Source organism: Hibiscus syriacus, unplaced genomic scaffold, assembly GCF_006381635.1.
Source record: "Hibiscus syriacus cultivar Baekdansim isolate YM2019G1 unplaced genomic scaffold, ASM638163v2 tig00110458_pilon, whole genome shotgun sequence".
In the NCBI taxonomy this organism is placed as follows: Eukaryota; Viridiplantae; Streptophyta; class Magnoliopsida; order Malvales; family Malvaceae; genus Hibiscus; species Hibiscus syriacus.
The window spans coordinates 381080-408876 of NW_024062745.1; the positions used below are offsets into that span (position 1 = coordinate 381080).

The 27797-nt window shown below is 33.9% G+C and overlaps 1 protein-coding gene across 1 annotated transcript; it reads left to right on the forward strand.

Annotated features, from left to right (window-relative positions):
• Positions 1-24375: 24375 nt before the first annotated feature.
• Positions 24376-27514, forward strand: LOC120126349 (putative receptor-like protein kinase At3g47110). The gene is made up of 2 exons (XM_039144563.1): positions 24376-27051; positions 27129-27514. Exons 1-2 carry the CDS (start codon positions 24408-24410, stop codon positions 27512-27514), a joined length of 3030 nt encoding a protein of 1009 aa, XP_039000494.1. The 5' UTR covers positions 24376-24407.
• The last annotated feature ends 283 nt before the right edge of the window (positions 27515-27797 follow it).

Genomic DNA, 27797 nt, shown 5'->3' on the forward strand with positions numbered 1-27797 from the left:
TGCAAATCTTTTACTAAGAGAGAAAATTTACAGGTGTTTACAAAACACTCACTACTCACAAGAAACTCTCTATTATTGGGAGAAAGAAATGATTTGGGATGATTTTGAAGCTAAATGGGCTAGTGTATTTATAGTTGAAGCTTAGAGACTAATCTTGTAAATACCCTAAAAATGCAATGACTAAAGTTGCAATTAACCCATTTAAATTTTAATTTAAAATTGGGGCACCGAATTCGGTGCCTTTTTTGTTGAAAAACTGTTCATGTTGAGAAAACATGTGCCCCCTCCTTTGAACCATGCGCCCCCCTCTTTTGACTTTTCTTCCAACAATCTCCCACTTGAAGACTGATTTTAATCTGTCTTCACACCTCGATCAATGAAGCAGCATTTCTAGTCTTGTTATTCTACCATGCCAACTGAAGCTGAACACAACTTCAGTTTGTCCGTAGTAACCGTTTTTGTTAACATGTCTGCCGGATTTTGAGCTCCGCTAATCTTTTCAAGTTTCAAAATCCCATCTTCCAGAAGAGACCGGATAAAATGATATCGCAATTGTATGTGCTTCGTTCTGGAATGAAAAGACTGATTCTTTGCTAGATGGATAGCACTTTGACTGTCGCAATATAAGACATTGTTTTCTTGTTTCTTGCCTAACTCTTCCAAGAAACTTTGGAGCCAAACCATCTCCTTGCTGGCTTCCGTAACAACGACATATTCTGCTTCAGTTGTGGAGAGAGCAACTATCTTTTGTAGTTGAGAAACCCAACTCACTGCAGTACGTCCTAGAGTATAGACATTCCCTGTAGTGCTCCTTCTGATGTCAACATTTCCGGCTAAGTCAGCATCTACATAGCCTGTCAGTATCGTATCTCCACATTTGAAACAAAGTGCTTTGTTTGTAGTACCCCGCAGATAGCTGAGGATCCATTTGACTGCTTCCCAGTATACCTTGCCTGGATTATTCATGTACCTGCTAACAGCTCCCACTGCATGAGCAATATATGATATGGTACAAACCATGGAATACATCAGACTTCCAATTACTGAGGCATACGGCACCTTCACCATGTGTGTACGTTCTTCCTCCATCTTTGGTGACTGTTCTTTGGAGAGTCTAAAATGAACACTTAAAGGTGTACTTACTGGTTTAACATATTGCATGTTGAACCTGGAAAGTACTTTGTTGATGTACTCAGCCTGTGATAACATCAAAGTCCCCGACTTTGTGTCTTTCTTAATCCTCATCCCAAGAATCTGCTTTGCAGCGCCCAGATCCTTCATAGCAAACTACTTCGACAATTTTTGCTTCAAGTGTATAATCTCTTGCATGTCTGAGCCTATAACGAGCATGTCATCAACGTACAATAATAAAATAATGAAGCTATTGTCAAACCTCTTAATGTAGCAACAATGATCTACTTGACATATGGTAAAACCACTGCTACTCATGAAGCTATCGAACTTCTTGTACCACTGTCTAGGAGCTTGTTTTAAACCATACAAGCTATTCTTCAACCTGCATACCAGGTTTTTCTTGCCTGCCTCTATGAAACCTTCTGGCTGCCTCATATATATCTCTTCCTCCAAATCACCATGAAGGAAAACTGTCTTTACATCTAACTGTTCAAGATGTAAATTCTCTGCAGCTACAATTTTCAACACCAGTCTGATAGTAGACAGTTTCACGACTGGAGAGAAAATTTCATTGTAGTCAATACCTTCTTTTTGCTAAAAACCTTTGACTACCAATCTTGCTTTGTAGCGTTTACTCCCATCGTGCTCTTCTTTGATCCTGTAAATCCACTTGTAATGAAGCGCTTTCTTGTCTGGTGGTAATTCAGCTAATTCCCACGTCTGATTTGACATAAGCGAGTCCATTTCATCTTTCATGGAAGACTCTCACTTCACTGAATCCTCCACCTGCATTGCTTCATCATAGCACTCTGGTTCACTATTGTCAGTCAGTAACAAGTAGTGCAAAGAAGGCGAATAACGCTGGGTTGGTTTAGGAATTCTGGAGGAGCGTCTTAGTTCTGGTGTGCCTGGTTCTTCTTGAACTTCTTCAGGACTGATCTAAACATCATTTCCAGAAATCTCCTCAAACTCATCAAATTCCTTTATTTCAGCTTTGGTATTGAGCAACTTGATTCTATGGTTGATCTGTCTTTGTACATCACATTCTCATTGAAAATGACATCTCTGCTTCTGATGATTTTTCGATTTTCGTAGTCCCAAAACCGATAACTGAACTCATCACCACCATAACCAACAAAGACACATTTGTTGGACTTGGCATCAAGTTTACTTCTTTCAGCAGAATCTATGTGTACATAAGAAATACAACCAAACACTCTTAAGTGTGAAATGTTTATTTCTTTTCTGCTCCAAACTTCCTCTGGTATTCCACCATCCAAAGGAACTAAGGGTCCATGGTTGATCAGGTAAGCTGCAGTGTTGATAGCTTCAACCAATAGAAATTTTGGCAATCCGACATGTATTCTCATGCTTCTGGCACGATCATTCAGAGTTCTGTTCATGTGCTCTGCTACACCATTCTGTTGCGGTGTCATGGGAACTGTTGTCTCTATCTTGATCCCGTTGTTTGTGCATAAATCTCTAAATCTACTATTTCTGTACTCTCCTCCATTGTGAGACCTCAGCCGCTTGACTTTCAAACCAGTCTCATTTTCCACCACGACCTTCCATTTTCTGAAGGTATCAAAGACTTTTGCTTTCTTCTTCAGAAAATAAACCCATACATTTCTTTTTGAATCATTGATGAAGATGACATAATATAGTGAGCATGCAAGAGATGAAAATAGAGATGGTCCCCATACATCAGTATGAACTAACTCTAACTTTTCTGCCTTGGGTGTCTTGCCATTCTTTACAAAACTGACTTTCTTTTGTTTGCCGAAGATGCAATCCTCGTATAGTCCGACATCTACATTCTTTAGATCCGACAACTTCCCTTTTGATAAAATGTCTTCATCCATTTCTCGCTCATATGGCCAAGCCTTTGGTGACATAGGTTTGATTTTCCATCAGCATCTGCTGCAACAATGATATTTTCTAAATTTGAGGTTACATAGAGAGTACCAGTCTTCTTACCACGAGCAATGACGAGTGCTCCTTTGGTAATCTTACATTCACAGCCTGAAAAGGTTGTGTTATATCATTCTCCATCAACCTGTGCTACAGAAATCAAATTTCTTTTGAGGCCTGGAATATGTCTCACTCCTTTCAGCTTCTAGATGGTCTGGTTTGACAACTTTAGTCGGATGTCTCCTTTTCCGACGATCTTCAAGGTTTCATCATCAGCTAGATGACATAATTCTCCATGATTTCTTGGTATGAGGTGGAGTGGAAAGATGCCCCTGAATCCAAGATCCATGATTCAATCGGACTGTTGACGCTTAAAATCATGGCATCACCTGTCTCCTCTGTCATGTTGGTAGATTCATGTGTGTCTGTATCTTTCTTCAGTGCTCGACAATATCTTTTAAAGTGACTCTTCTTGCCACAATTATAACATGTAAAATCTTTCTTTCCCGTTCTTGATTCTCCCTTCTGGATTTCGATCTGCTACGATTTGAATTTCTTTCTGAAGTTCTCCCTCTAGACTCCGTGTGCAAGGCTGGGGAGCTTGATGCTTCACCCGATTCTTTCCGTCAAATTTCTTCACTCAATACCAGATCCCAAACATCGTCAAATTTTAATTTGTTGTTTCCCGACGAGCTGCTGACTGCTGTAACAGTAGCATTCCAACTGTCTGGTAGAGATGATAAGAGAATTAAAGCTCGAACTTCATCATCAAATTTAATTTCCACGGAACTTAACTGGGTTGTGATTGTGTTGAGTTCATTTAGGTGTTGAGCTCATTTAGGTATTGAGCCATTGATGCCCCTTCTGTCATCTACAAATTGAATAATCGCCTCATCAAATGAACTTTGTTTGAGGCTGATGGCTTCTCATACATACTAGAGAGAGCCGCCATAAGACCCGTCGTGGTCTTTTCCTTTGCTATGTTGAAAGTAACATTTCGGGACAATGTCAGTCGGATAACTCCGAGGGCTTGTCTGTCGAGAAGATCCCAGTCTTCATTCTTAATGCCCTCTGGTTGCTTTCCTGAAAGAGATTGATATAGATTTTTTCTGGTACAGAAAATCTTCAATCTGCATCTTCCAAAAGCCAAAGTCCGCACCATCAAACTTTTCAATTTTCACATTCCCTTCGTCTGCAGCCATCGCTCCTACTCGAATATGGCTTCGTTTGGATTGTTTATGACAATTCTTGCGAACCACCGTGTATTAGAACACCTCCGTTGACAAATTCATATCACTAACAAATTTTTTTACTATTAACAAAATTCACTATTCATGTGAATAGTAATGAATAGTAACCTCGCAAAAAATTGACAAAATTCACAACCAAAAGCTCTGATTACCAGTTGTTGGGAAATAAACGAGTACGAGTAATTTCCCTATAACCAGATTAGTGAGAATGCAAAATAAAAGCGGAAAAATAATACCTGAAATTGATAACGGAGTTTAGCCAATTGTGCTTACGTCTCCGGACTGCTGCAGATCTTTTACTAAGAGAGAAAATTACAGGTGTTTACAAAACACTCACTACTCACAAGAAACTCTCTAGTATTGGGGGAAAGAAATGATTTGGGATGATTTTGAAGCTAAATGGGCTAGGGTATTTATAGTTGAAGCTTAGGGACTAATCTTGTAAATACCCTAAAAATGCAATGACTAAAGTTGCAATTAACCCATTTAAATTTTAATTTAAAAATTGGGGCACCGAATTCGGTGCCCCTTTTGTTGAAAAACCGTTCATGTTGAGAAAATATGCGCCCCCTCCTTTGAACCATGCACCCCCTCGTTTGACTTTTCTTCCAACAAAGGTAACTTTTTCCCCTGTAGTATACCCAATTTATCATTTTAGTCCCCATCGTATTTTCGTATCAATTTAGCTTTCGAAGTTGCTCAATTGCATCATTCTATAACCCTACCTCTAACTTAAAACCTTAAATTATAATCCCTAAACCTTAAACCATAACCCTATTACCTCTAAACACTAACTTAAGGTTTATAATTTAGGATTTTAAGTTAGGGGAAGAGCATACAATGATGCAATTAAACAACTTTTAGGCTAAATTGATGCGAAAATATAGTAAGGACGAAAATGATAAATTTAGTCTACATGGAAAAAGTGGCCCTTAAGCCTAAATTTGTCTTATGAATTGAGTTATGTTTTTGAGTTTGAGTATGCTAAATGATGTGTTAATAAAATGAAAAAAAATATTGAAAACATGATTTTTCTTTTTATCTTTCATTAATTAGTATTTAAAATATGTCTGATACATATAAAAATTAAACAATTATTATATTTATTTTAATAATTTATGCATTTCTAAATTCTATTATCATCCTAAGTTCTAATCCCATTTTAACCATTTTTCTTTCTTTCATTTGTTTAGGTACATTATAACTTATATACATAACATTGAAAATGCACATCACAAATGGAAGTTTTAGCTTAACAGTTAGGGTACGTCTAACTCTCCACTAAACCCAAGTTCATTTTCTCCCTTTACCTTTTTGTGCGACTTATTATTACTAAAGATGAAAGTGTTATTATTTGTTTGGATTATTAAATTTAATTGAATAAATTAAAATTAGAATTAAATTGATAAAATATATAAGTATTGAAGACTAAATATATAATTATACCAATTTTGTTAAATAACATATTAATTTTATCGTCAAATGTTAGCGAAAAATAATTTGATTGACATCATTTAAATAGTTGAGTGATCTGGTTGAAAAAGTTAAATGATTGATGGTCAAATTAAAATTTTCATAATTAGATAATCATGGTTGTAGTTTACCGTGACAATAATAATCAATACAAAATTTTTATTAAGTAAAGATATTATTACTTTATAAGATAAATGTGAGAATTCAAATCTATATAAAATAGAATAATAATAGGGTAAACTATGTCAATAGTCCTCTTTATTTTTGGTCGAACAGACTTTGGTCACCAGTTTTTTAATTAAATGTGTTTGGTCCTTTACGTTATCAGTTCGTCCAGTTTACAACATTTGTACTTTGTTTCTCGACTTATTTGGACTTACTCAAATCGATGACACACACAACGTGATCGTTTCGACAATCAGTGATACCATCATGGCCTCCCCACATGTACATGAACGCCTCTGGATTCTCCACGGGTTCATTAGGGTTCTCATTTCGTCAGCCATCTCTTTTCCAGTATTTTTGAAGTATGTCTTTTGCGGTAGATCATGATCGTCCCTCTCTCCTGGTTTCGGAACATGCGAGAGTTATAACAAAGCATATGATTAAATGTTCAACAATGAAAAACAAAAAAAAATTGTTTTTGCATTGATAAATTAAGTCATTTTGTTGATGCACTTACTGTAGGGGCATGCTTGTTGCCGACGTATAGTTTGAATTGCTTCGTGAATTGTTTGTTATACTTGGTAATGTAAGCTTTTGAGATTGTCGAGATTTTTTCAAGGTCTGGGATAAGGGTTTGCTGGAACTTGGTCGAAAAACCTCGAAACTCCGCCATTAAATCGGATTCATGTTATTGGTCAATCCAGGTAGGGCGTTTCTTCCATTGCTTTTTGGATTTTGTAATGTTGTGGGTTCCTTTTAATTAAGAATATTCATGGTGGCTGAGTTTTTTGTCTGTCGGTGCTTTTGTGGTATATTTTTTTGTTCTTGAAAGAGCTCGAGGCTTTTGAATTGTTGGGTTAAGAAAACTTTCTATGATTGTTACTGGTGGACAAGGTCGATTTAATAACTTTGGTTTGATTTTTCATGAAAAACGTCCGAATTTCTTCTTCAACCTTTAGTAACCTTCGTTTAGGACCAAACGAGTTGATCCGAAACTCATGGCATTCAATGGAGGCACAAAGAAACATAGAAATCAACAAAAACAAAACACGATGGACACAACTAGCTCAAAAAACCTATAAGTCTTCACACTTATAATCTAAAGTTGCTGCCAGGGCATATGAACTTGGTGTATGGGTTTAAGCTTTTATAGTTTTAAACTGCTAGGTTAGAAGAAGAAGTGTGAATTCATACTTCCGTTAATGGGTTAACAGAAATTAACGGTTAAAAAACTTAAATTAAATGAACCGATAACTTAAGGAATCAAACCTACTTAATTTAAAAACTGAGTACCAGAATCAATCAAATAAAAAAAAGACTATAGATGTAATTTACCGATAATATAATTACCCTCGATCACTCATCTAATTAATAGATCTCGTATCATTTTTAATTGTTCTCATTTTCTATTTGAATGGTTACACCTTTGAATTCGCTCTAACAAATGGTAAAGTAGACTCTGCAATCCATTTGACTAAGATATAAAATTAGACAAAATGACGTAGCCGCTTTTGTACAGTCACAGATCACGACGTCTTTACTTAAAATTAGAGAAAATAATAATGACAAAGATAGCATCGTGTTTTGTGCATGATGACGACGATTTTACGTAATGAGGATTTGCAGAACTTGTGGACGATATAGCAGAATCAATTTCAATGGACAAATAGTGACCAATTTTAGCATTTTCCCTTCGTTGATGGTACGATTTGGTCTTGGCTTGAATTAGTCAAATTTCAATTGACTTCAAAACACCGGCAACTTCCTAGGCTTCTTCGAAATTTTCAAGCAAGACTCTGTCAAAGCTTTTCATTTTTGCCAAAAGAAAAGTCTACCCGAATATTTTACCTATAATTCACTAATAAAAAACTATTAATTTATAATAACTGTGACGGTAATTTGCGGTATTTTACACAGCGAGAAATAGAAAGTTTTGTCGTAATTCATTCCTTTTAATTTAAGATAAAGAGGTACATGTCAGTTGGGATCCAAAAGAATGAGAGTTAGACTATTGAAGAGAGAATAAATCTCATTTATCTTCGAAGAAGTATATTATATACTTCGAATGTTTAATAGTCCTGTGATCATTTATTCATACGACGGGAGATGGTGCTTAGAAAGCTAGGCCCGAGACGTGGACTTATCAAACTACATTGATTGTTAGTTATTAGGCAATGGAAGAGTGACTTGGTATACGCCACGAGTGCTTAGGGAGTTGTTGTCAACGAGCTATCCCCGAATTAAATGTTGGGCTAGTTATAATGTACCAAATGGGTAGAAATGATTATGAATTTTCTTAAGGGCATAAAACACTAAAATATTGTTAAGCTTTTGCATAACGTTCTAGGAGAGAGAACGATTGAGATAGTAATAAGTGAGTGAATAATATCACCTACTTGTGTTTTAATTGAAAATAATGACAAGATAACCACGAGATAATAATATTATATGTGTGATAACCATAAGAACCTTATAAGGTAAGATTCCATAAGACTTATGCCTTTGTTTGTTGCTTGGGAAATGATAAGGACACCGAGCTACTTGTATGCATGACGATTGTCTAAAGTATATGTATGTGAATTATCCAGATATATCCCCAACAGTGCTAAGGCACTTTAGTATCAGTGCTAATGCACTTCTGTATCAGTGCTGAGACACTTTAGTACTAGTGCTAAGGCACTTCCGTGAATTGATGACAATGTCGATATATATATATATATATATTCGATGGTTGGTTATGTATCATGCTTATTGCATTTTGTCATTGTTGGTATTGCGGTTAGAGACCCAATATTTGCATACTCATGGCTAGGCTCTTCGTAGAAGACTAAGGGAAGCATGAGACTCAAACTATAGCGATATAATTGTCGAACCTTAAGTAGGTAGCGCACTTGATTAAGATCATACATGTACCTACTGCTTATTTCCATATCTTCTAGCACACTTATGTTTATGAGATTCATGTGCTGCTCTAGACTAACAATTATACTACTAGACTTTGTAAACTCAGCGTTCGAATGTATTCGTTCGCATATTAGTTTGTTAATTCGTTCGAGAAGCACCGTCGCAACAGGATTTCCAGTATTCCTCACAAATTTCTATTTGGTTATTAGTTGTGGGCATGTGTATTCATAGGACCCTTATTTATGTATTATGTTTTCTAAACTTTGAGTTATATTAATGGATTTAAACTATGTCATGGAGTTCTAATTTATAATAAATATTTTATTACTATTTGAACTATTGGTTTTTAAATGGTGATTATGAGTATTTCTTTAAAAAAATGGTTAACCACTTTGGTGGTTCCGTGTGACATTCAAATCCTCCGGACTTCGGGTTGAATCAGATTAGGATGTTAGAGTAGAGGCACAACATGGTGTTGTCTAGGGGTGTGCAAAAATACCTGACTCAGTTGACCCGACTCGCTGACCCGAACATAAAAAACTGGGTAATTTTCTAAAAACAAATTACCCGACCGGGTCGGTACCCGACATTTCCTGAGTCAGCCCGAGTCACAAAATTGAGTTTTTTTGGGTACCCGGTTAGTATATATATAATCCAATTACTAAACCACTACATGATAATTTGTATAAATATTGATATATTTGTAATTGGATTATAATTGGATTAAGTTTTGATAGTCTAGGTAATTAAAGTCTAGGTAATTAAATTATATAAATGGGTTGTGATTATAATTTACTATCATAATTGGATTAAGTTTTGATAGTTTAGTAACTGGATGTTAATGACTATCATAATTCATATTTACACTAGTTAGCTATGAATTTTTATGTTTTATTTATATTATTGATTATTAGATTTTGTATTTCGAACTTTTAAATTTTATGTTCGGATGTTGGAGTATGTAATTTAAAGTTTCAAACATTTAAATTTGTGTATATATTTTTTTAAATTAATAATTTGAAAATGAAAAAAAAGGGCATTGGGTACTCAAATTACGGGTACCCAAAATCCGGGTACCCGCAACATCCGAGTTGGGACACGGGCCGACAAATCAACTACCCGAAGACCAGGTACCCATATTTGAACACCCCTAGTGTTGTCCGACCCATTCCAGGCCACCACAATGCGGCCAGGGGGCTTTCAAAGACTGATGAAGGTTTAGGGGTCCAATTTGATACTAAATATAGTTTTGCGACAGTGTCAATTTGACAAGCGTCATAAATTGTCAAATAAATAATCATTTTTCTCAAAATAAATAAAAATAAGCGTATCAAAGAGAAGAAGTGATCCACTTGGACTAAGGAGCTTCTGATGTAGAGAAGTTTTGATTTTGACTTTGGTAAGAATTAAAGAAAATGGAGAATGTAACACTCCTGACCCATACCCGACCCGAGTACGAATCTGAGGTGTTACATTTGACTTTTAAAAACATATGAAATTCCCAATTTAAAAACAAAATTAATTTTTTGTATCAAAATACAAAGATATAAAATTCTTTAATAAAATAATCATTTCACATACATTTTTACATGCAAACTTAATAATTTACATAAATATCAAAATGTATGAGTTTACAAAATAGATCAGAGCATTTCCAAATTAAAGCTTAATACATGCCAACATTTTTCAAAATTAACACAAACCCTACATTTAATTTGTCCTGATCTGATCATCCGGTGATATGCTATCATCCACAACTCATTCGTCTGGTTTCTTCAAACCTACGCGTGAGAAAATCACAAGCTAAGTCGATGACATAGTGAGAAAATACTAATAGTGCTTACTTAGTAAACAAAATCTTATTTGTTTTATTCAAAATGTTATACAAAGAACTTTAATTATTATTCATATCAAAAGTATACTTATAAATAGTTTCACTTTGTATATCTTTATTCCAAATACCCAAGGTATACTACTAAGAACTCTAGGTATTTGAGTACTATGAGGTTGTGCACTAATGTTGTCACCATAGCTCGTAATTGCCCCGAAGTGAAAAATAATTATCCCAAATGACCACATAGGTTTGCACCGAATGCCATATATTTGTCCCGAAGGACCACATATTTGTCCCGAAGGACTACATAAAACTCTCGACTCTTGGCATGCCAACTATACCTCTAATCCTCATACATATACTTCGGGCTATTAATCACATAATTATGTTCAAACATTATTCAGAGTGTTTCTTATTCACATAGTTTCTCTCTCATAGAGTCTGATCACATTCACTTGTTTACAGTTCACATTTCCATTGTCATATAATCATAAAACATAGCTTGTATAATATAACTTGAATAAAACATTAAAAGATAACATAAAAGAAATTATAACGTTTTCGATCGAAAACGTTGAGGTTGGCTTATCACAAGCCTTCCTCAATTCTATTGCAAAACCGGGAAGTTGCACTCACCTTTGCCTCACTAAATTCTACTCCAAATCTTTAATCCTTTCAAATCGATAATTTAAATGTCAAGCTGACCAGAAGTCGATTACGTTCAATCACTACACAAAACAATCGAAAATCAATATCGTTCTTCAACTCCATTATATCGAATCAGACTAACTTGGGATGCAAGAAACTCTTACTATCCATTTCATGCCTAGAAGTATCAGTACTATCCCCCCCAGTACCGATACTTCTCTTCAAGGGTATCGATACCTCATCAAGGTACCGATACTAATTGGCATTCGATGTTTGCATGGTATCGATATCATCCTTAGGGTATCGATACTACCCTTACAGTATCGATACCTCTTCAACAGGTATCGATACTACCCTTAATAATTTCACAAATTTTTCCCTTCAAGTATCGGTACTGTTCTAATGGTACTGATACTCGAAGCACATAATTGCCATTTTTACTTCGAAAATCACCCAAAAATCTCATAACATCCTTTCTTAAGCCTTTAAACTAAATTTCTTTCATTCAAACCAACTTGTCATCAATTACTACTCTTAAACATACCAAATTCTTACTTAAACACTTACATTTAGGAATCATGACATATTTTCAACTAACCTCTTACTCATTTCTAATACTCCTAACCCTTTAATTAACTCATTGACAAGTCAAAAATCTCATCAAAACTATAAAAACCAAACCATATATAAAATTCATCTTAAAACCCATTTTACAAATCCTTTCCTAATTTACTCATCTTATTGTTTAAATCCTATATAAGCTTTCCTTAAGCTTATATAATACCCAAACTTTCATTACCAAACCAAAATTAAAGGAAAACCATAGATTTCAGAATCTTACCTTTAGGAATAGAGCTCACGTAGAAGAGAAGAGAGCAAGGAAATTAGTTTCCAGATACTCCCAAAACCCACATGCCAAAACACTTAATAAAGGAGATGCTTATCCTTTAATATGCAAAGACCATATTGCCCTCTCCAAAATAACAAATTTTCCATCAAGCCCTATAGAGAATTCCACCATAAATCCTTGAATTATCAAATTATTCTAATTCAACCACTGAGTTTAGAAGTTCTTACATTTTGGTCACTGACCCGATGATTGGGATGTTACAAAGAGTGATTTTGATTGAAAGAGTGAAATAAAAAATAAATGAAAAAGAATAAAATGTGAAAATTAAACTTATAAAAATAACTAAAGTACATTTTTAGAAAAGAAAATCAATTGAATGAAATATCCTCAAGCCTCACTTTGCCTCAATCTATTTAGATCATCGAAATAGAAACACTTGTTATAGTTAACTACACACGAGCACTCAAGAATTTTATTTTTATAATGATATTTCTGTACAACCTCTACTAAAGAAGTCTACGAAGCTTTAACAAATGGAAGATTTTAGAGAATCGGAATATAAACACTCTCTAAAAAGTCTTGTAATTGAATACATCATTTTTTTTTTGCTTTCAATTGAAAAGTTAGACCAAAATGGAAGGAAATATCACAATGATCGCAAAGATTGAGAAATAAAAGACATCTCAGAGAACATGAAACCCTAGAAAATTTTAGGTGAAACCAACTAAAAGCCCAACTCATTGATCTAGACACTTTCAAATGAATATAATTTTTAAAGTTGAAAAGTATTGATTTATTTGATATTCAATGAATTTGTGATTTATTTTAGTTGTGAGCCCGAAGTAAGGGGGCACCATTTTTTTCTAAAATTTCTTCATCGAACTTTTCACATTTTAAAAAACGAAAGAGAGAAAGAAATTTTCAAATAAGACAATGTCTAAAGAAAAAAGAAGGTCCTCGAAGTTGACGTGATCCACTCTACCTCAAAAGATTGACATAAAGAAGTGGGGCAAGGAGAAAAAGGTCAGAGTTAAAAGAAGAAACGATAAAGAAATAATGAAAATATCTTTTGATTTTAGAAATTTAAAAGATCAGAAGATTCAAAGACAAAGGACTTTTCACAAATCATTGTGAAATTATGTTTGCTTCAATAAGAAAGAGCATAACTTGAGAAATTGTGTTTTAACCAACTTTGTAATAAACCAAGGAGAGAAACTATTGATGTTACTCATGATGATCCGAGTTGAGCTTGGTATCCTTGAAGAAAAATGGTTCAAGGAAGACCATTCAAATCGACTCAAAACAAATACTCTAATAAAACAATCAGGCTTGAAAATAAAAAAGGCATCAAGTTTTTATACCTATTTGCAGTAAGAATTCAAGACTGGTGTTCATCCAAAAAGAAAAAACTTTTTGTGAAACAATGGTACACGAAGATGGAAAAGACATGATCCCATACAAGATGATAAGAAACAAACATAAATTAACATGCTACAATGCTGACACTAGATTAGGTTCTTGAATGACGGGTCTCCTCTTTGAAGATTGAAGAAGATTGATGATAGACATCATCAAAACATAAATTGTAAAAAGATTACAATCTTTATAACAAAAAATTAGAGTTGCCAGGATTAAGATGTGTTCTACTAATAGACTCATTTTCTAAGATTAAGGCACATGAATAATTACATTTAACATATATACACATCATATTAAAAGTGAATGAGATTATTACTAGGACACATTGCATATGACACATTTGAAATCATATCATGCAACTTCTTAGTATAATTTCAGAGTTCCATCTCACTATTAAACTTAGCGTATAAGTCAACTGAAGATTAACAACTTAGCGTCTTTCTAAAGAATGAGTAAGATCATCTTTCAACTTGACATCATTTAAAAGAAGGAATAAATCAACAAAAAATTACGAATTAGCTTCCTTTAAAAAGGAGTAAGATCTTCTCCTGATTTACATTTTTAGGAGAATGAGCAAATAAATAGAAAATTACAACTTTGCGTCCTTCAGAAGAAGAAGTAAGATTGTCTCCTGATTTGGTATATTTCAGAGGAATGAGAAAATCAAAAAAATATTACAACTTAGCGTCCTTTAGAAGAAGAAGTAAGATTGTAACATCCCAAAAACTAGGTTAGTGACTAAAATGGAAATTGTTAAAATTTGGTGATCAAATTATGAGAATTTGAAAGTTTAAGAATTAATGGGAATTTTTTTTAAAAGGATTGATTTGTAGATATGAAATAGAGTGAAGGGAAAAATGGTCATTTGACCACCAAGATATTTTTTTTAGATGAATATATATTACGCGTGGAAATGGAAGAAAAGCAAAAATTGGGTTCCAGAGTTCTCTTATCCTCCTTCGTTCTTCAAACGTGAACACTTAAGGAAAATGTGAGTTTTCTTTTTAATGAATCTTTTGTTGAATTTTTTATTTGGTTATGATCATTAGATAATGCTTAAGCTTAAAGAAAGCTTAAAGTAACTCTAAGTCAAAGGATTAAGGAGTTAAAAGAGATTAAAGATTTGGAGTGTTTGAATGAAACTTGGAATAGAGTTTATAAGTGGAATTGGAAACTAAATTTGACTTAACAATGGTTGAATTAAGAGATATAAAGTGTTATAATTAGATTTAGAACTTGTTGGAAATTTAGTATGATTCTTGAATTCCATGTAGAGGATAGAATTTTGAGATAAAAGATATGTTAAATGAGTACAAATGGGATTAAGTATGTGTATTTGAGTTTAGTATATAAAAGGAGACGGAACATGAAGTGTAAAAGTTGAAAAGAATGAAATTTTGTGCTTAAAATTGAATTATAGGCAATGGTGTATCGGTACCCATTCAATAGGTACTGATACCTCAAGAGTAAAATCTGGGAAGACGTTCAAAGGGTACCGATACCTTAAGGAGTGTATCGATACCCCCTTGAAAAGGAAAATTTTGAATGTAATTTGTGTACCGATACATAGGCAATGTACTGATACACCAGTAAAGGGATGTACCAATACCTTATAGTGTGTACCGATACACTTCAAAGGGAAAATGGAAATAAATCTTTCTTTTAGTTTAAGAAATGAAATATTAGAGTATGCCAAGTGGAATGCTGATATGTATATTATACGTGTGATTGTGTAGATATCAATCGAGAGTAATGTCCGGACAAGGTGTCAAGTAATAGCCATCAAGAAGAGATAAGGATTTGGTATTGACTAGTGAGGCAAGGTGAGTGCACATTATTTAGTATATGATGTTTAATGGGAAATAAGACTTGCGATAAGTCTATTTCCAATAGTAAAATGCATGAATTCATAGATAGAAATATGTGTTGTTATGATTTATACATGTGCATGAGTATATGTGATAACATGTTACTATATATGTTACATGATTTGTGTAAGTATATGTTAGTGTGATAAGTCATGTGAAACAGTACAAATGATCTATTTGATCATATAAGAATATGAAATAAGTTATGTGATAAATACATAATGAATGAAATAAACATGTGACATAGACTATAAGCTAAAGAATTAATTGATATCAATATATATGAACATATAGTATAACTTTATGAGGAAGACTTAGGTATTATATGATTTAGGTATGCAAATGGAGTAAACTATGTAATTATAAAGTATGTGAGTATATGTATATAAGATAAGCCACGTGACTATGAGCTAGGTGAAAGTAAGTGATGATAATGATATAACAAGAAGTTATAAGAGCATATGTTATGAGAAGATATAAGAACAAGTTATAAGCCAAGTGATATGTGATTTATATGAAAATGTTCTACATGCAAGTGATCTACATGTGTATGTGAATATGTGAAATGATAAAAGATAATGTCAATGTTATGTGTCTTGAGAGCTAGAGGCATAGTTGGCATGCCAAGAGTCGAGGGTTACCTATGTCCTTCGGGACATATGGACAGGATTACCTATGTCATTCGGGACATATGGACAGTTATCTATGTTTTCAGAACATATGGATAGGTCCTTCGGGACACAGATTTCATATGCCACTTAGTGGATTTTATACGAGCTGTGGTGACACCATATGCGTGCACAACCTCATAGTATTCGCATATCTTTAGTTCTCACATGTGTACATGGGCTATCTAAAAAGATATAACATTAGTCAATGTTATGTGATGTTCTGTGTTTGTTTGGTGATATTATATGATATGATGTGTATGAGTGTGAGTGTGAAAGATAAGATGATAAGATAAAAAAGGATTAATGGTAACTTATATGAAAGTAATAAGAATGTAGATGGTAATATATGTGCATATGTGTATATGTTACAATAAATAATATATGCTTTTGTATGTTATGATAACATTGGTTATTCATGCATTATTAAAAGTTAGAGTTTACATTAGATATTTTATATGCCTCACTAAGTCATTGACTTAGTGTGTGAGTGTTTCGTATGTAGGTTACGGAAAGTGAAAAGAGAAGCTAAGAGGAGCAAGACAGGTCAACATCTTCCTTACAAAGTTCAGATTAGAAAAGTAACGCTTAATATGTATTTTGTTCTTTTAGATATTGTTGACATGGAATATAAACGATTTGAATTGTATATGCTCTAATAAGTTTGTAAACTTTTATTTTGAAATAATATGAAGTTTTCTTTAACGGGAAATTTTCATTATTTTGAACAAGTAAAGGTTTTAAAAGTTAATCTGACACATCGGACTCGGATTTGGGTCGGATACGGGTTGGGGGTGTTACATTTAATGGTATCAGAGCTAAGGTTTAACCGATTCTGGCTTAAACCGAAGTCAAATGAGTTTTAAAAATGTGTACATGCCAACTCAAAGTGAAAATTTTATCTGATAGTGTAAGAAGTATGATGTCTTGCTAATAGAATATGATTTGTATGATATAATAGAAGTTGATTATAATAATGGTCGAAGTGAATTGAGAGGTGATAGACCTGAGGGTGGTAGTGATTCACCTGCCCTGGCCAGGCAGGATGAAGAGCGAACACCTCAGAAGTGCCTTGTAAGACCAAAAGTGGAGAAGTTAAATGAAGTAGATCAGTTACTATATGGATGAGTTGAAGTATAGTAAACATATGTTATCATGAGAATGATAGAAGGTCCAGTGATGTGGTTATTAGTTTCGAAGAGTTTGATAATAAACATCTCGATGATAAGTTTATCAGATATATAAAGCCAGAGCTTATGAGCTTGAAATAGGGGAATCGTAATATGTATGGATAAGAGTACAATTTGATAAGTTGAATGAATAGTTGTCAGCTAATTTGAAGGAAAATGATGTAGATATGGTTCAGAGGAGTTTAAGAATGGGTTAATCGATGATTAATTTATAAGACAGAGGAAGTTGGAATGTTGAGTGTGAACAAAGAAAATTTCAGGGTGTATGAGAAAGGATTTCGAATTTGATAATTTAAGTAAATTATGGTTAGGTTAATTTCCGAATGGAAAGAATGTATATCAATAGTCTGATGAAGATTTACGTTTTAGATTGGAAGAACCGGTGTTGACTAACAGAGTTATGAGATATAGTGTATTAAAGTTAAAGGATTAGAAGATGATGTTAGGGTAAGCTAATTAAGTATGATGTGGATTTGGATGTGGTTGTGTATTCTAATTATATAGATATGATGTAGGCAAGGAAATAAGTATAAGCGATATGAGAAGAGTATGAGAACATGGGTAAAAGTTATGGTTTAGTTATGCTATAAGGAGATCTTGATTTATGAAAAATGAATTTAAAGGATTAAGTATGATAGAGGTTATAAGGAAGTGTATGTTATAAGTTCGATATAGAAGTAAGAAAAGTGTTCAAGGTGATGTGAAAATATGGTTTGATTCCGTAAAATATATGTTTATTCATATTTGGTGAAGATGTAAGGTTGTGTTCTCGGTCAAATGAATGTTATTAGAGAAATAAGAATTTAGTTATACGTATTAAGAAAGTTTAAGATATGGTCTAATGATTATATTCTTTTGATCAAGTTGGTAAGGAAAAGCCTGTTATTTTTTAATGATAACATGAGAAAGATTTGGTTTAAGGGACAAAGCAATTAGGAAATGATGAAAGAAATCAATTGAATCATGATTGGGAATGTTAAGGATTGGAATTACTGTATATGATGAGTAACATTTTATAGATTTATAAGAAGGAACATAAATGAAATGTAAGTCTTGAAGCAGTCAACAGGAAAGAGAATGTAAGAAAATCAATAAGAGAATATTAGAAGATATGTATAAGCAGGGTATTTATCGATATATGCAGTGAAAATTTGAGGATGAATTTTCTTAAACAAGGTAGATTTGTAACAACCCAAAAGCTAGGTTAGTGACTAAAATAGAAATTGTTGAAATTTGGTGATCAAATTATGAGAATTTGAAAGTTTAAGGACTTAATGGGGATTTTTTTTAAAGAGGATTGATTAGTATATATGAAATAGAGTGAAGGGAAAAATGGTCATTTGACCACCAAGATAAATTTTTTAGATGAATATATATGTTACACGTGGAAAGGGAAGGAAGACAAAAATTGGGTTCCATAGTTCTCTTCTCCTCCTTCATTCTTCATACGTGAAGACTCAAGGAAAAGGTGAGTTTTCTTTTTAATGAATCTTTTGTTTAATTTTTGATTTGGTTATGATCATTATATAATGCTTAAGCTTAAAGAAATCTTAAAGTAACTCCAAGTCAAAGGATTAAGGGGTTAAAAGAGGTTAAAGATTTGGAGTGTTCGAATGAAAACTTGGAATAGAGTTAATAAGTGGAATTTGAAACTAAATTTGACTTGACAATGGTTGAATTAAGAGATATGAAGTGTTAGAATTGGATTTAGAACATGTTGGAAATTTAGTATGATTCTTGAATTCCATGTAGATGATATAATTTTAAGATAAAAGATGTGATAAATGAGCACAAATGGGCTTAAGTATGTGTATTTGAGTTTAATATATAAAAGGGGACGGAACATGAAGTGTTAAAGTTGAAAAGAATGAAATTCTGTGCTTAAAATTGAATTCTGGGCAAGGGTGTATCGGTACCCATTCAATAGGTATCGATACCTCAAGAGTAAAATCTGGGAAGACGTTCAAAGGGTATCGATACCTTAAGGAGTGTATTGATACCCCCTTGAAAAGGAAAATTTCAAATGTAATTTGTGTACCGATACACCAGTAAAGGGATGTACCGATACCTTATAGTGTGTACCGATACACTTCAAAGGGAAAATGGAAATAAATCTTTCTTTTAGTTTAAGAAATGAAATATTAGAGTATGCCAAGTGGAATGTTAATATGTATATTATACGTGTAATTGTGTAGATATCAATTGAGAGCAATGTCCGGACAAGGTGTTAAGTAATAGCCATCAAGAAGAGATAAGGATTTGGTATTGGTTAGTGAGGCAATGTGAGTGCACATTATTTAGTATATGATGTTTAATGGGAAATAAGACTTGCGATAAGTCTATTTCCAATAGTAAAATGCATGAATTCATAGATAAAAGTATGTGTTGTTATGATTTATACTTGTGCATGAGTATATGCGATAACATGTTACTATGTATGTTACATGATTTGTATAAGTATATGTTAGTGTGATAAGTCATGTGAAACAGTACAAATGATCTATATGATCATATAAGAATATGAAATAAGCTATGTGATAAAGACATAAGGAGTGAAATGAACATGTGACATAGACTATAAGCTAAAGGATTAATTGATATAAATATATATGAACATATAGTATAACTTTATGAGGAAGACTTATGTATTATATGATTTAGGTATGGAAATGGAGTAAACTATGTAATTATAAAGTATGTGAATATATATATATAAGATAAGCCACGGACTATGAGCTAGGTGAAAGTAAGTGATGAGAAAGATATAACAAGAAGTTATAAGAGCATATGTTATGAGAAGATATAAGAACAAGTTATAAGCCATGTGATATGTGATTTATATGAAAATGTTCTACGTGCAAGTGATCTACGTGTGTATGTGAATATGTGAAATGATAAAAGATAATGCCCATGTTATGTGTCTTGAGAGCTAGAGGTATAGTTGGGATGCCAAGAGTCGAGGGTTACCTATGTCCTTCGGGACATATGACAGGATTACCTATGTCATTCGGGACATTGGACAGTTACCTATGTTCTTCAGAACATATGGATAGGTCCTTCGAGACACAAATTTCATATGCCATTTAGTGGATTTTATACGAGCTGTGGTGACAGCATATGTGTGCACAACCTCATAGTACTCACATATCTTTAGTTTTCACATGTGTACAATTGTTATTTAAAAAGATATAACATAGTAAATGTTATGTTATGTTATGTATTTGTTTGGTGATATTTTATGATATGATGTGTATGAATGTGAAAGATAGGATGATAAATAAAAAAGGATTAATGATAACTTATATGAAAGTAATAAGAATATAGATGGTAATATATGTGCATATATGTATATGTTACAAGAAAGAATATATGCTTTTGTATGTTATGATAGCATTGGTTATTCATGCATTATTAAAAGTTAGAGTTTACATTAGATATTTTATATGCCTCACTAAGTCATCGACTTAGCGTGTGAGTGTTTCACACGCAAGTTACGGAAAGTGAAAAGAGAAGCTAAGAAGAGCAAGACAGGTCAGCATCTTCCATACAAAGTTCAGATCAGAAAAGTAATGCTTAATATGTATTTTGTTCTTTTAAATATTGTTGGCATGAAATATAAACGATTTGAATTGTATATGCTCTGATAAGTTTTTAAACTTTTATTTTGAAATAATATGAAGTTTTCTTTAACGGGAAATTTTCATTATTTTGAACAAGTAAAGGTTTTAAAAGTTGATGTGACACCTCGAACTCGGATCCTGGTCGGATACGGGTTGGGGGTGTTACAAAGATCGTCTCCTAATTTAACATCCTTCAAAGGAATGAGTAAATCAATAGAAGAGAAAGACTTAGGGGCTGTTTGATTAAATCAGAATGATTAAGTGCTGAATGATTCAATGACCTGAATGATTTAAAGGCTCTGTGTGAATTAGCTCTGAATGTGACATGTTGTTTGATAATGGTTATGAATCATTCAGAATGTACTTTAATGATGAATCATTCAGCACAATCTTCATTCAGAGGTGAGAATCAAACACGCTGAATACTGAATGGTTCAACATTCAGCGCTGAATGGTTCCATTCAACAGTAAACAAACAACCCCTTAGTGTCCTTTATAAGGAGTAAAATCATCTCTCGATTTGACATCTTTTCGAGGAATGATAAAATCAATAGAAGATTACGACTTAGTGTCCTTTAGGGGAGTAAGATCGTCTTCTAACTTGGCTTTCTTTTGGGGAATGAGAAAATCAACTAATAATTACAACTTGGCCTCTTTTAGTATGAGCAAGATAGTTCTTTGATTTGACATCCTTTAAAGGATGAGAAAATCAACTCATTGATTACAACTTAGTATCCTTCAAAGGAAAGAGCAAGATCATTCTTCGATTTGACATCCTTCAGGTGAAATAGAACATCAAACACTAATTATTACTTGGCATACTAAAGTCCAAAAGAGCAAGATCATCTTCAGATTTGAAGAAGCAGATTCAGCTAGACCAGATCAATTGAGCACGGTTTGGCATCCTCCAAAGTAAAGGAGTAATATCGTTTCAAATTAAATCAAGCATATGACTATGACTTAGCGCCCTCGAAAGCGAAAGAGCAATATCGTTCTTGGATTAGATATGTTCAGAAAAAAAGAGTTAATCATGACTTAGAGTCCTTCAAATAAAAGAGTAAGATTATTCCTTGATTTGACATCCTTTAGAGGAAGGAGTAGATTACCCATTGATTACGACTAGGCATCCTTTAGAGAATTGAGCAAGATCATTCTCCAATTTGGCATCCTTTAGAAAAATGAGCATATCAATCATTAATTATGACTTGTAGTCTTTCAAAGAAAGAAGGGAGATCGTTCCTTGATTTGGTACCCTTCAGAGAAAGGAGGAATATCGTTCTTCGATTTGGCGTCCTTTATAGAAAGAATCAAATTAACCATTGATTACGACTTGGCGTCTTTTAGAGAAAGGAGCAAGTTGTTCTTTGATTTGGATTTTTTTAGAGAAATGAGCATATCAAATATAGACGACAACTTGGCATCCCCATTATAAAGGAGAAATATCATTTTCAAACTTGATTATGGGCTAAGAAATGAACATGCCTTGGCATCAAGGAACATGATTGTTTTCAAAGTCCATCTCTAGAAAAATATTATTAAGATTTTATATGTTTGAGTTGAAACTGAACAAAAATTTGTGTATTTTCGTCTTTGCTCTATTCTCGTTGCCGACAATAGGCAAAGAGGGGAAGCTATAATATATAATTTTCGTCCAGCCTACCATTTACAAAACTCAAACATTTTTATTGAAGCAAATTTTGAAGTCCAATACATCAGTTGACTTACAACAAATTTTCAAACAAGATCCAAATGTTTCCAAGGCATGATGTATTCTTGAGATAAACGCTTTCAGTTAACTTTCCAACGTATTTTGAAACGTCTCAATCGGATATCAGGAATTTAAGATATGCTTATTTTAGCGAAGATGGTGCATGTAGAAAATTGGATATAGGTCCAATATGAGAATTTTAATTTATTACAAATTTTCAATTATTTTATGGAATATTTATAATTAAATTTAGCTTAATACTTTCCAATATTTATTTATGAGAATTTAGGATATTTTTATTATTTTAATATTACATTTCTCAATTAGTGTATCTAGCATTAATGAAAAGATGGTAAGACTTTTTTTTTCTTTTAAGGTTTTTAGAGCCTATAAATAGACACTCTAATTTTTATAAATAAGGGGAAGAAACGCACACATACAAAAAAAAGGAGAGAAAAAATAAGGAGAGGTGAAAAGCAATAAAAATTTTAGTTTTTCCAAAATTCCATTAAGAGAATTCTTTCTTTGTTCGAGTTTTTGCTATTTAGTTCTTATTTTGGATGTGTCTTATTCAGTTACTTGGATTAATTGTTACATCAAATCTCATAAATTTATTTTGTTTTAACTTTGTATGGATAATAGTTATTCTTCTTCTAATTCTTATCTCTTTTAGTTTTTTCTTATGATATATATATATACAAACACGTATCCATTATATATATATATATATATAATATTTACATATTAATATATATATATATATATATATATATATATATATATATTAATTTCATGGGTAACTTTTCACCTTTTAGTTATCATTATTTATTTTTCACATTTTCATATATATTATATATTTTTTATTTTTTAAATTTATATGTTTACTATTTTATTTTATTAATTTTGGTATTTTTAGTATCTATATTTTCTTTGTATTTAATTTTCATATCTTTTAAATTCACAACTTATATTCATTCTTTTAATTATTTGTTTATTTCATTTATGTTTTTAAAGTTGAACATTAATTTTTATTTAACTCTTTATTCATATTGTATATTATTTGTTTTTTATTTTTATTTTACGACCCGTAATATTTTTGCTTCACTTTTGCAGATTAGACCTAAATCGTTCATTTTCTTATTTGTTTACAATCCTAATTTATTATATTTTAAAAGAACAGAGCTTAAAGGCAAATAATTTGAATATTTTCCTTAAATTTTGGTTTAAACTTTAATTTTCTTTATTAAAACAACTCCTAAATATTGTTGGTATAAAAGGGCGATGTAAGGGTGTACATCCTTCCTCATAAGTAATTGACTCCCGAACCCTTCTAAGTGAATCTCTGATAAGTTGTTAATCTGGTAAGAGGTACAATTTATGTATCCGAACTTATTTAATTCAAAAAGATAAAATTCATTTTAAATCGAACTTTGATCATGGATCACCTGAAGGATGATTGCGACATTTACATTAAGAGAAGTCTAGACTTCATAGAGTGATTTTTGCATTAAGTGGTTTCGAAAATGATATGACATGTAAAAAAAAATTCGGAGACTTCGTTCAAAGATAAGATATTCTTAGTCTTTATTAACGAAAATTTAATATTTTTCAAAAAGGTATGAATGGAGGAAACATTGATGTATAATAATTTTTCTGAATGGAGGTACAATAATTATCATTAGAGTTATATAAATGCCAAACATTGATGTATTTTGAGTCTCGTCGTCTTTTGGTGCTTGAATAAGCAAACTACTTTGGAAGAAACATGTCCTCGTCTTCTTCCCGGCTGCAATTCGTATTTTTACACTTCATTTTATATTTCACATGCTTATTGCTTTCCATTGAATCAGAAATTTCAAGGCTTGTTACAGACAAGGAAGCTTTACTCTCATTCAAGTCGCAAATAAGAACTTCGGCCCCCCTGAATCCGCTTTCACAATGGGAGCTAAACTTATCTCCATGTAACTGGACTGGAGTTGTCTGCAACAGACGCAGCACCAGAGTGATTGCGCTCAACCTTTCCGGATTTCATCTTGAAGGTTCCATAAGCCCCCACATTGGGAACCTGTCCTTCCTTCGTTCTCTTCAACTTCAAGAGAATAAACTCTCGGGTGCACTGCCTGATCAAATGGAGAATCTTTTTCGCTTGAGAAATCTAAATTTGAGCCAAAACAGTTTAAATGGTGTGATTCCATCGAATATAACCAAATTGACTGAGCTTAGAGCTCTTGATTTGATGTCAAATAGGATTACCGGAGGTATTCCTAAAGATCTTGACCGGCTTGTCAATCTTCAAGTTCTAAACTTGGGACGAAACCTTTTCACAGGTGCAATTCCAGCTTCTATAGCAAATATTTCATCACTCGATACTCTGAATTTGGGAACCAACACTCTTACAGGAACCATTCCCACCGAGTTGAGTCGTCTTCGAAAACTAAAGGTGCTTGACCTGACCATTAATTACCTAATGGGGACTGTTCCTTCTTCCATCTACAACATGTCTTCCCTGGTTGTTTTGGCCTTAGCTTCCAACGATCTTTGGGGCAGACTTCCCTACAACGTTGGGGTTACACTTCCTAATCTTTTGGTCTTCTGCTTTTGCTTCAATAAGTTCACCGGAGGAATTCCAGGCTCTTTGCACAATCTTACCAATATAAAAGTCATTCGCATGGCACACAATCTTCTCGAAGGAACAGAGCCACCGGGTTTGGGAAATCTTCCATTTCTAGAAACGTATAACATTAGGTACAACAAGATTGTTAGCACAGGTCTTGAGTACATCATCACTTCTTTGACCAACAGCTCTCATCTAAAGTTTCTTGCTTTAGATGGTAATCCTTTGGGCGGTGAAATTCCAGAATCCGTCGGTAATCTTTCCAAGGTGCTCGGGAAACTGTACATTGGAGAAAGTCGTATTTCTGGCAACATACCATCATCAATTTCCCAACTTAGTGGCTTGACTTTGCTTGATTTGAGTTACAATTCCATCTCCGGCGAAATACCGCCCGAGATCGGTAAACTGGTGGAACTCCAAGTATTGAATTTGGCCAGAAATCAGATATCTGGTCGGATTCCAAGAAATCTTGGTGATCTTCAACAATTAAACCAAATCGATTTGTCTGGAAATCAACTGGTGGGTCAAATACCTTCTAGTTTTCAAAACTTCCAGAAATTGCTCTCCATGGATTTGTCCCACAACAGGCTCAACGGAAGCATCCCCAAAGAAATTCTCAATATCCCAAGCTTGAGCACTGTGTTGAACCTGTCCAAGAATTCTCTTAATGGACCAATTCCTGAAGAGATCGGACTTCTAAAAAGTGTTGTTGCAATTGACCTGTCTATGAACCATTTGTCTGGTAATATTCCCAGTTCGATTAAAGATTGCATGAGCTTGGAGAAATTATACATGGCCGAGAATAAGCTGTCAGGCCCAATTCCAGGAGAGATTGGGGAAGTGAAAGCACTGGAAGTGTTGGATCTCTCATCAAACCAACTTTCAGGCTCCATTCCTGCAGATCTTCAAAAGCTACAAATCCTTCAATTGTTGAATCTCTCTTTCAATGACTTGGAAGGAGCCCTACCAAGCGGTGGGATTTTCAAGAATCTTTCTAGCGTCGATTTGGAGGGTAACAGAAAGCTTTGCTCGCCCTTGACTTGTAAGAACACGCGTGGCCGCCATGGAACATTAGTCAAAGTTTTTGTTAGTGTAGCTGTGATTGCAACATTTGCTTTGTGTTCCATTGTAGCCTCGTTGTTCTATATAAAAAAGGGCAAGCACATGATAACTGAAACTTCTGAACAGATGAAGGAGCAACACCAGTTGATCTCATACCACGAGATCCGCAATGCAACTCAGAATTTCAACCCTGGAAATTTGATTGGCGATGGGAGCTTTGGTTCGGTTTATAAAGCTTATCTTAATGGAGTCTTTGTGGCAATCAAGGTCCTAGATATTGGGCGGACTGGATCCTGGAAGAGCTTTCGAGCCGAATGTGAAGCTCTAAGAAACGTGAGGCACCGCAATATGGTCAAGCTAATCACGTCATGCTCGGGTGTGGACAACAAAAACGTGGAATTCCTGGCATTGGTGTACGAATACCTTGCCAATGGAAGCGTCGAAGACTGGCTTAAGGGGAACAAAAGGAATGCAGTTGGACGTGGGTTAAATGTTATGGAAAGATTGAATGTGGCCATTGACGTGGCTTCGGCAATTGATTATCTGCACCACGACTGTGCAGTGGCCGTGGTGCACTGTGATTTGAAGCCCAGCAACATTCTTTTGGACCAAGACATGACTGCCAAGGTCGGCGATTTCGGGTTGGCGAGGATGCTGATGGAAAAATCAAGCGATCAACCTTCCATTAGCTCCACCAATGCCCTAAAGGGTTCTATAGGATACATACCTCCAGGTTAGTAGTACCATCAATGCCCAAAATGCTATTGACAGACTATAAGATTCAACTAATGAATCTGATGTGTGATGCAGAGTATGGGGTTGGAGGGAAGCCATCAACAGCCGGGGATGTCTATAGCTTTGGAGTGATGTTGCTGCAGTTATTTACAGGGAAGAGTCCAACCCACGAAAGCTTTGTCGGAGAACTAAGTCTAACTAAATGGACACAATCGGCTTTCCCTTGCAATGTTAACCAAATTCTCGATCCTGAACTCCTATTATTGTTGCAAGATTTGCAGAACGATAATCAACTGAAAAACACAGACCATAATTGCTTAACAACAATCATCGGAGTTGGACTGTCTTGCACCTCAGTTTCCCCTAATGGACGGATCACCATGAGAGACGCCCTTCGCAAGCTTAAAACAGTGAAGAACAATCTCATCAACCGTTCACCTCCAAGCAAAAAAAGAGCTTGAATCATGTTGCATCTTAATCTGTTTCTTATGGTTGTTACCAATTATCAAACAGCATTTTTCGAATTTATTGGTCATATTGAAGATGTTATCAATGCAACATGTGTAAGATGTTGGTGCCATCATAATGCAGTCAATTTTTTGTCGGCATTCTTGATCCGGTACCTGCAGTTAACATCTTGGTAGAAGGAATATTATATTACACTGTTGATGCCATAAAGCCCCAATTTCTGTTTTTGATTTCTTTAGTTTAGGCTGGATGGTATCACAATTGTTCATTTTTGGA

What these genes read in the sequence shown, in the direction of transcription:
- LOC120126349 (XM_039144563.1), top strand. Translation starts at nt 24,408, where the DNA reads ATGTCCTCGTCTTCTTCCCGGCTGCAATTCGTATTTTTACACTTCATT. An exon ending in TATAGGATACATACCTCCAG is followed by an intron (nt 27,052 to 27,128) that starts GTTAGTAGTACC and finishes TGTGTGATGCAG; the next exon opens with AGTATGGGGTTGGAGGGAAG.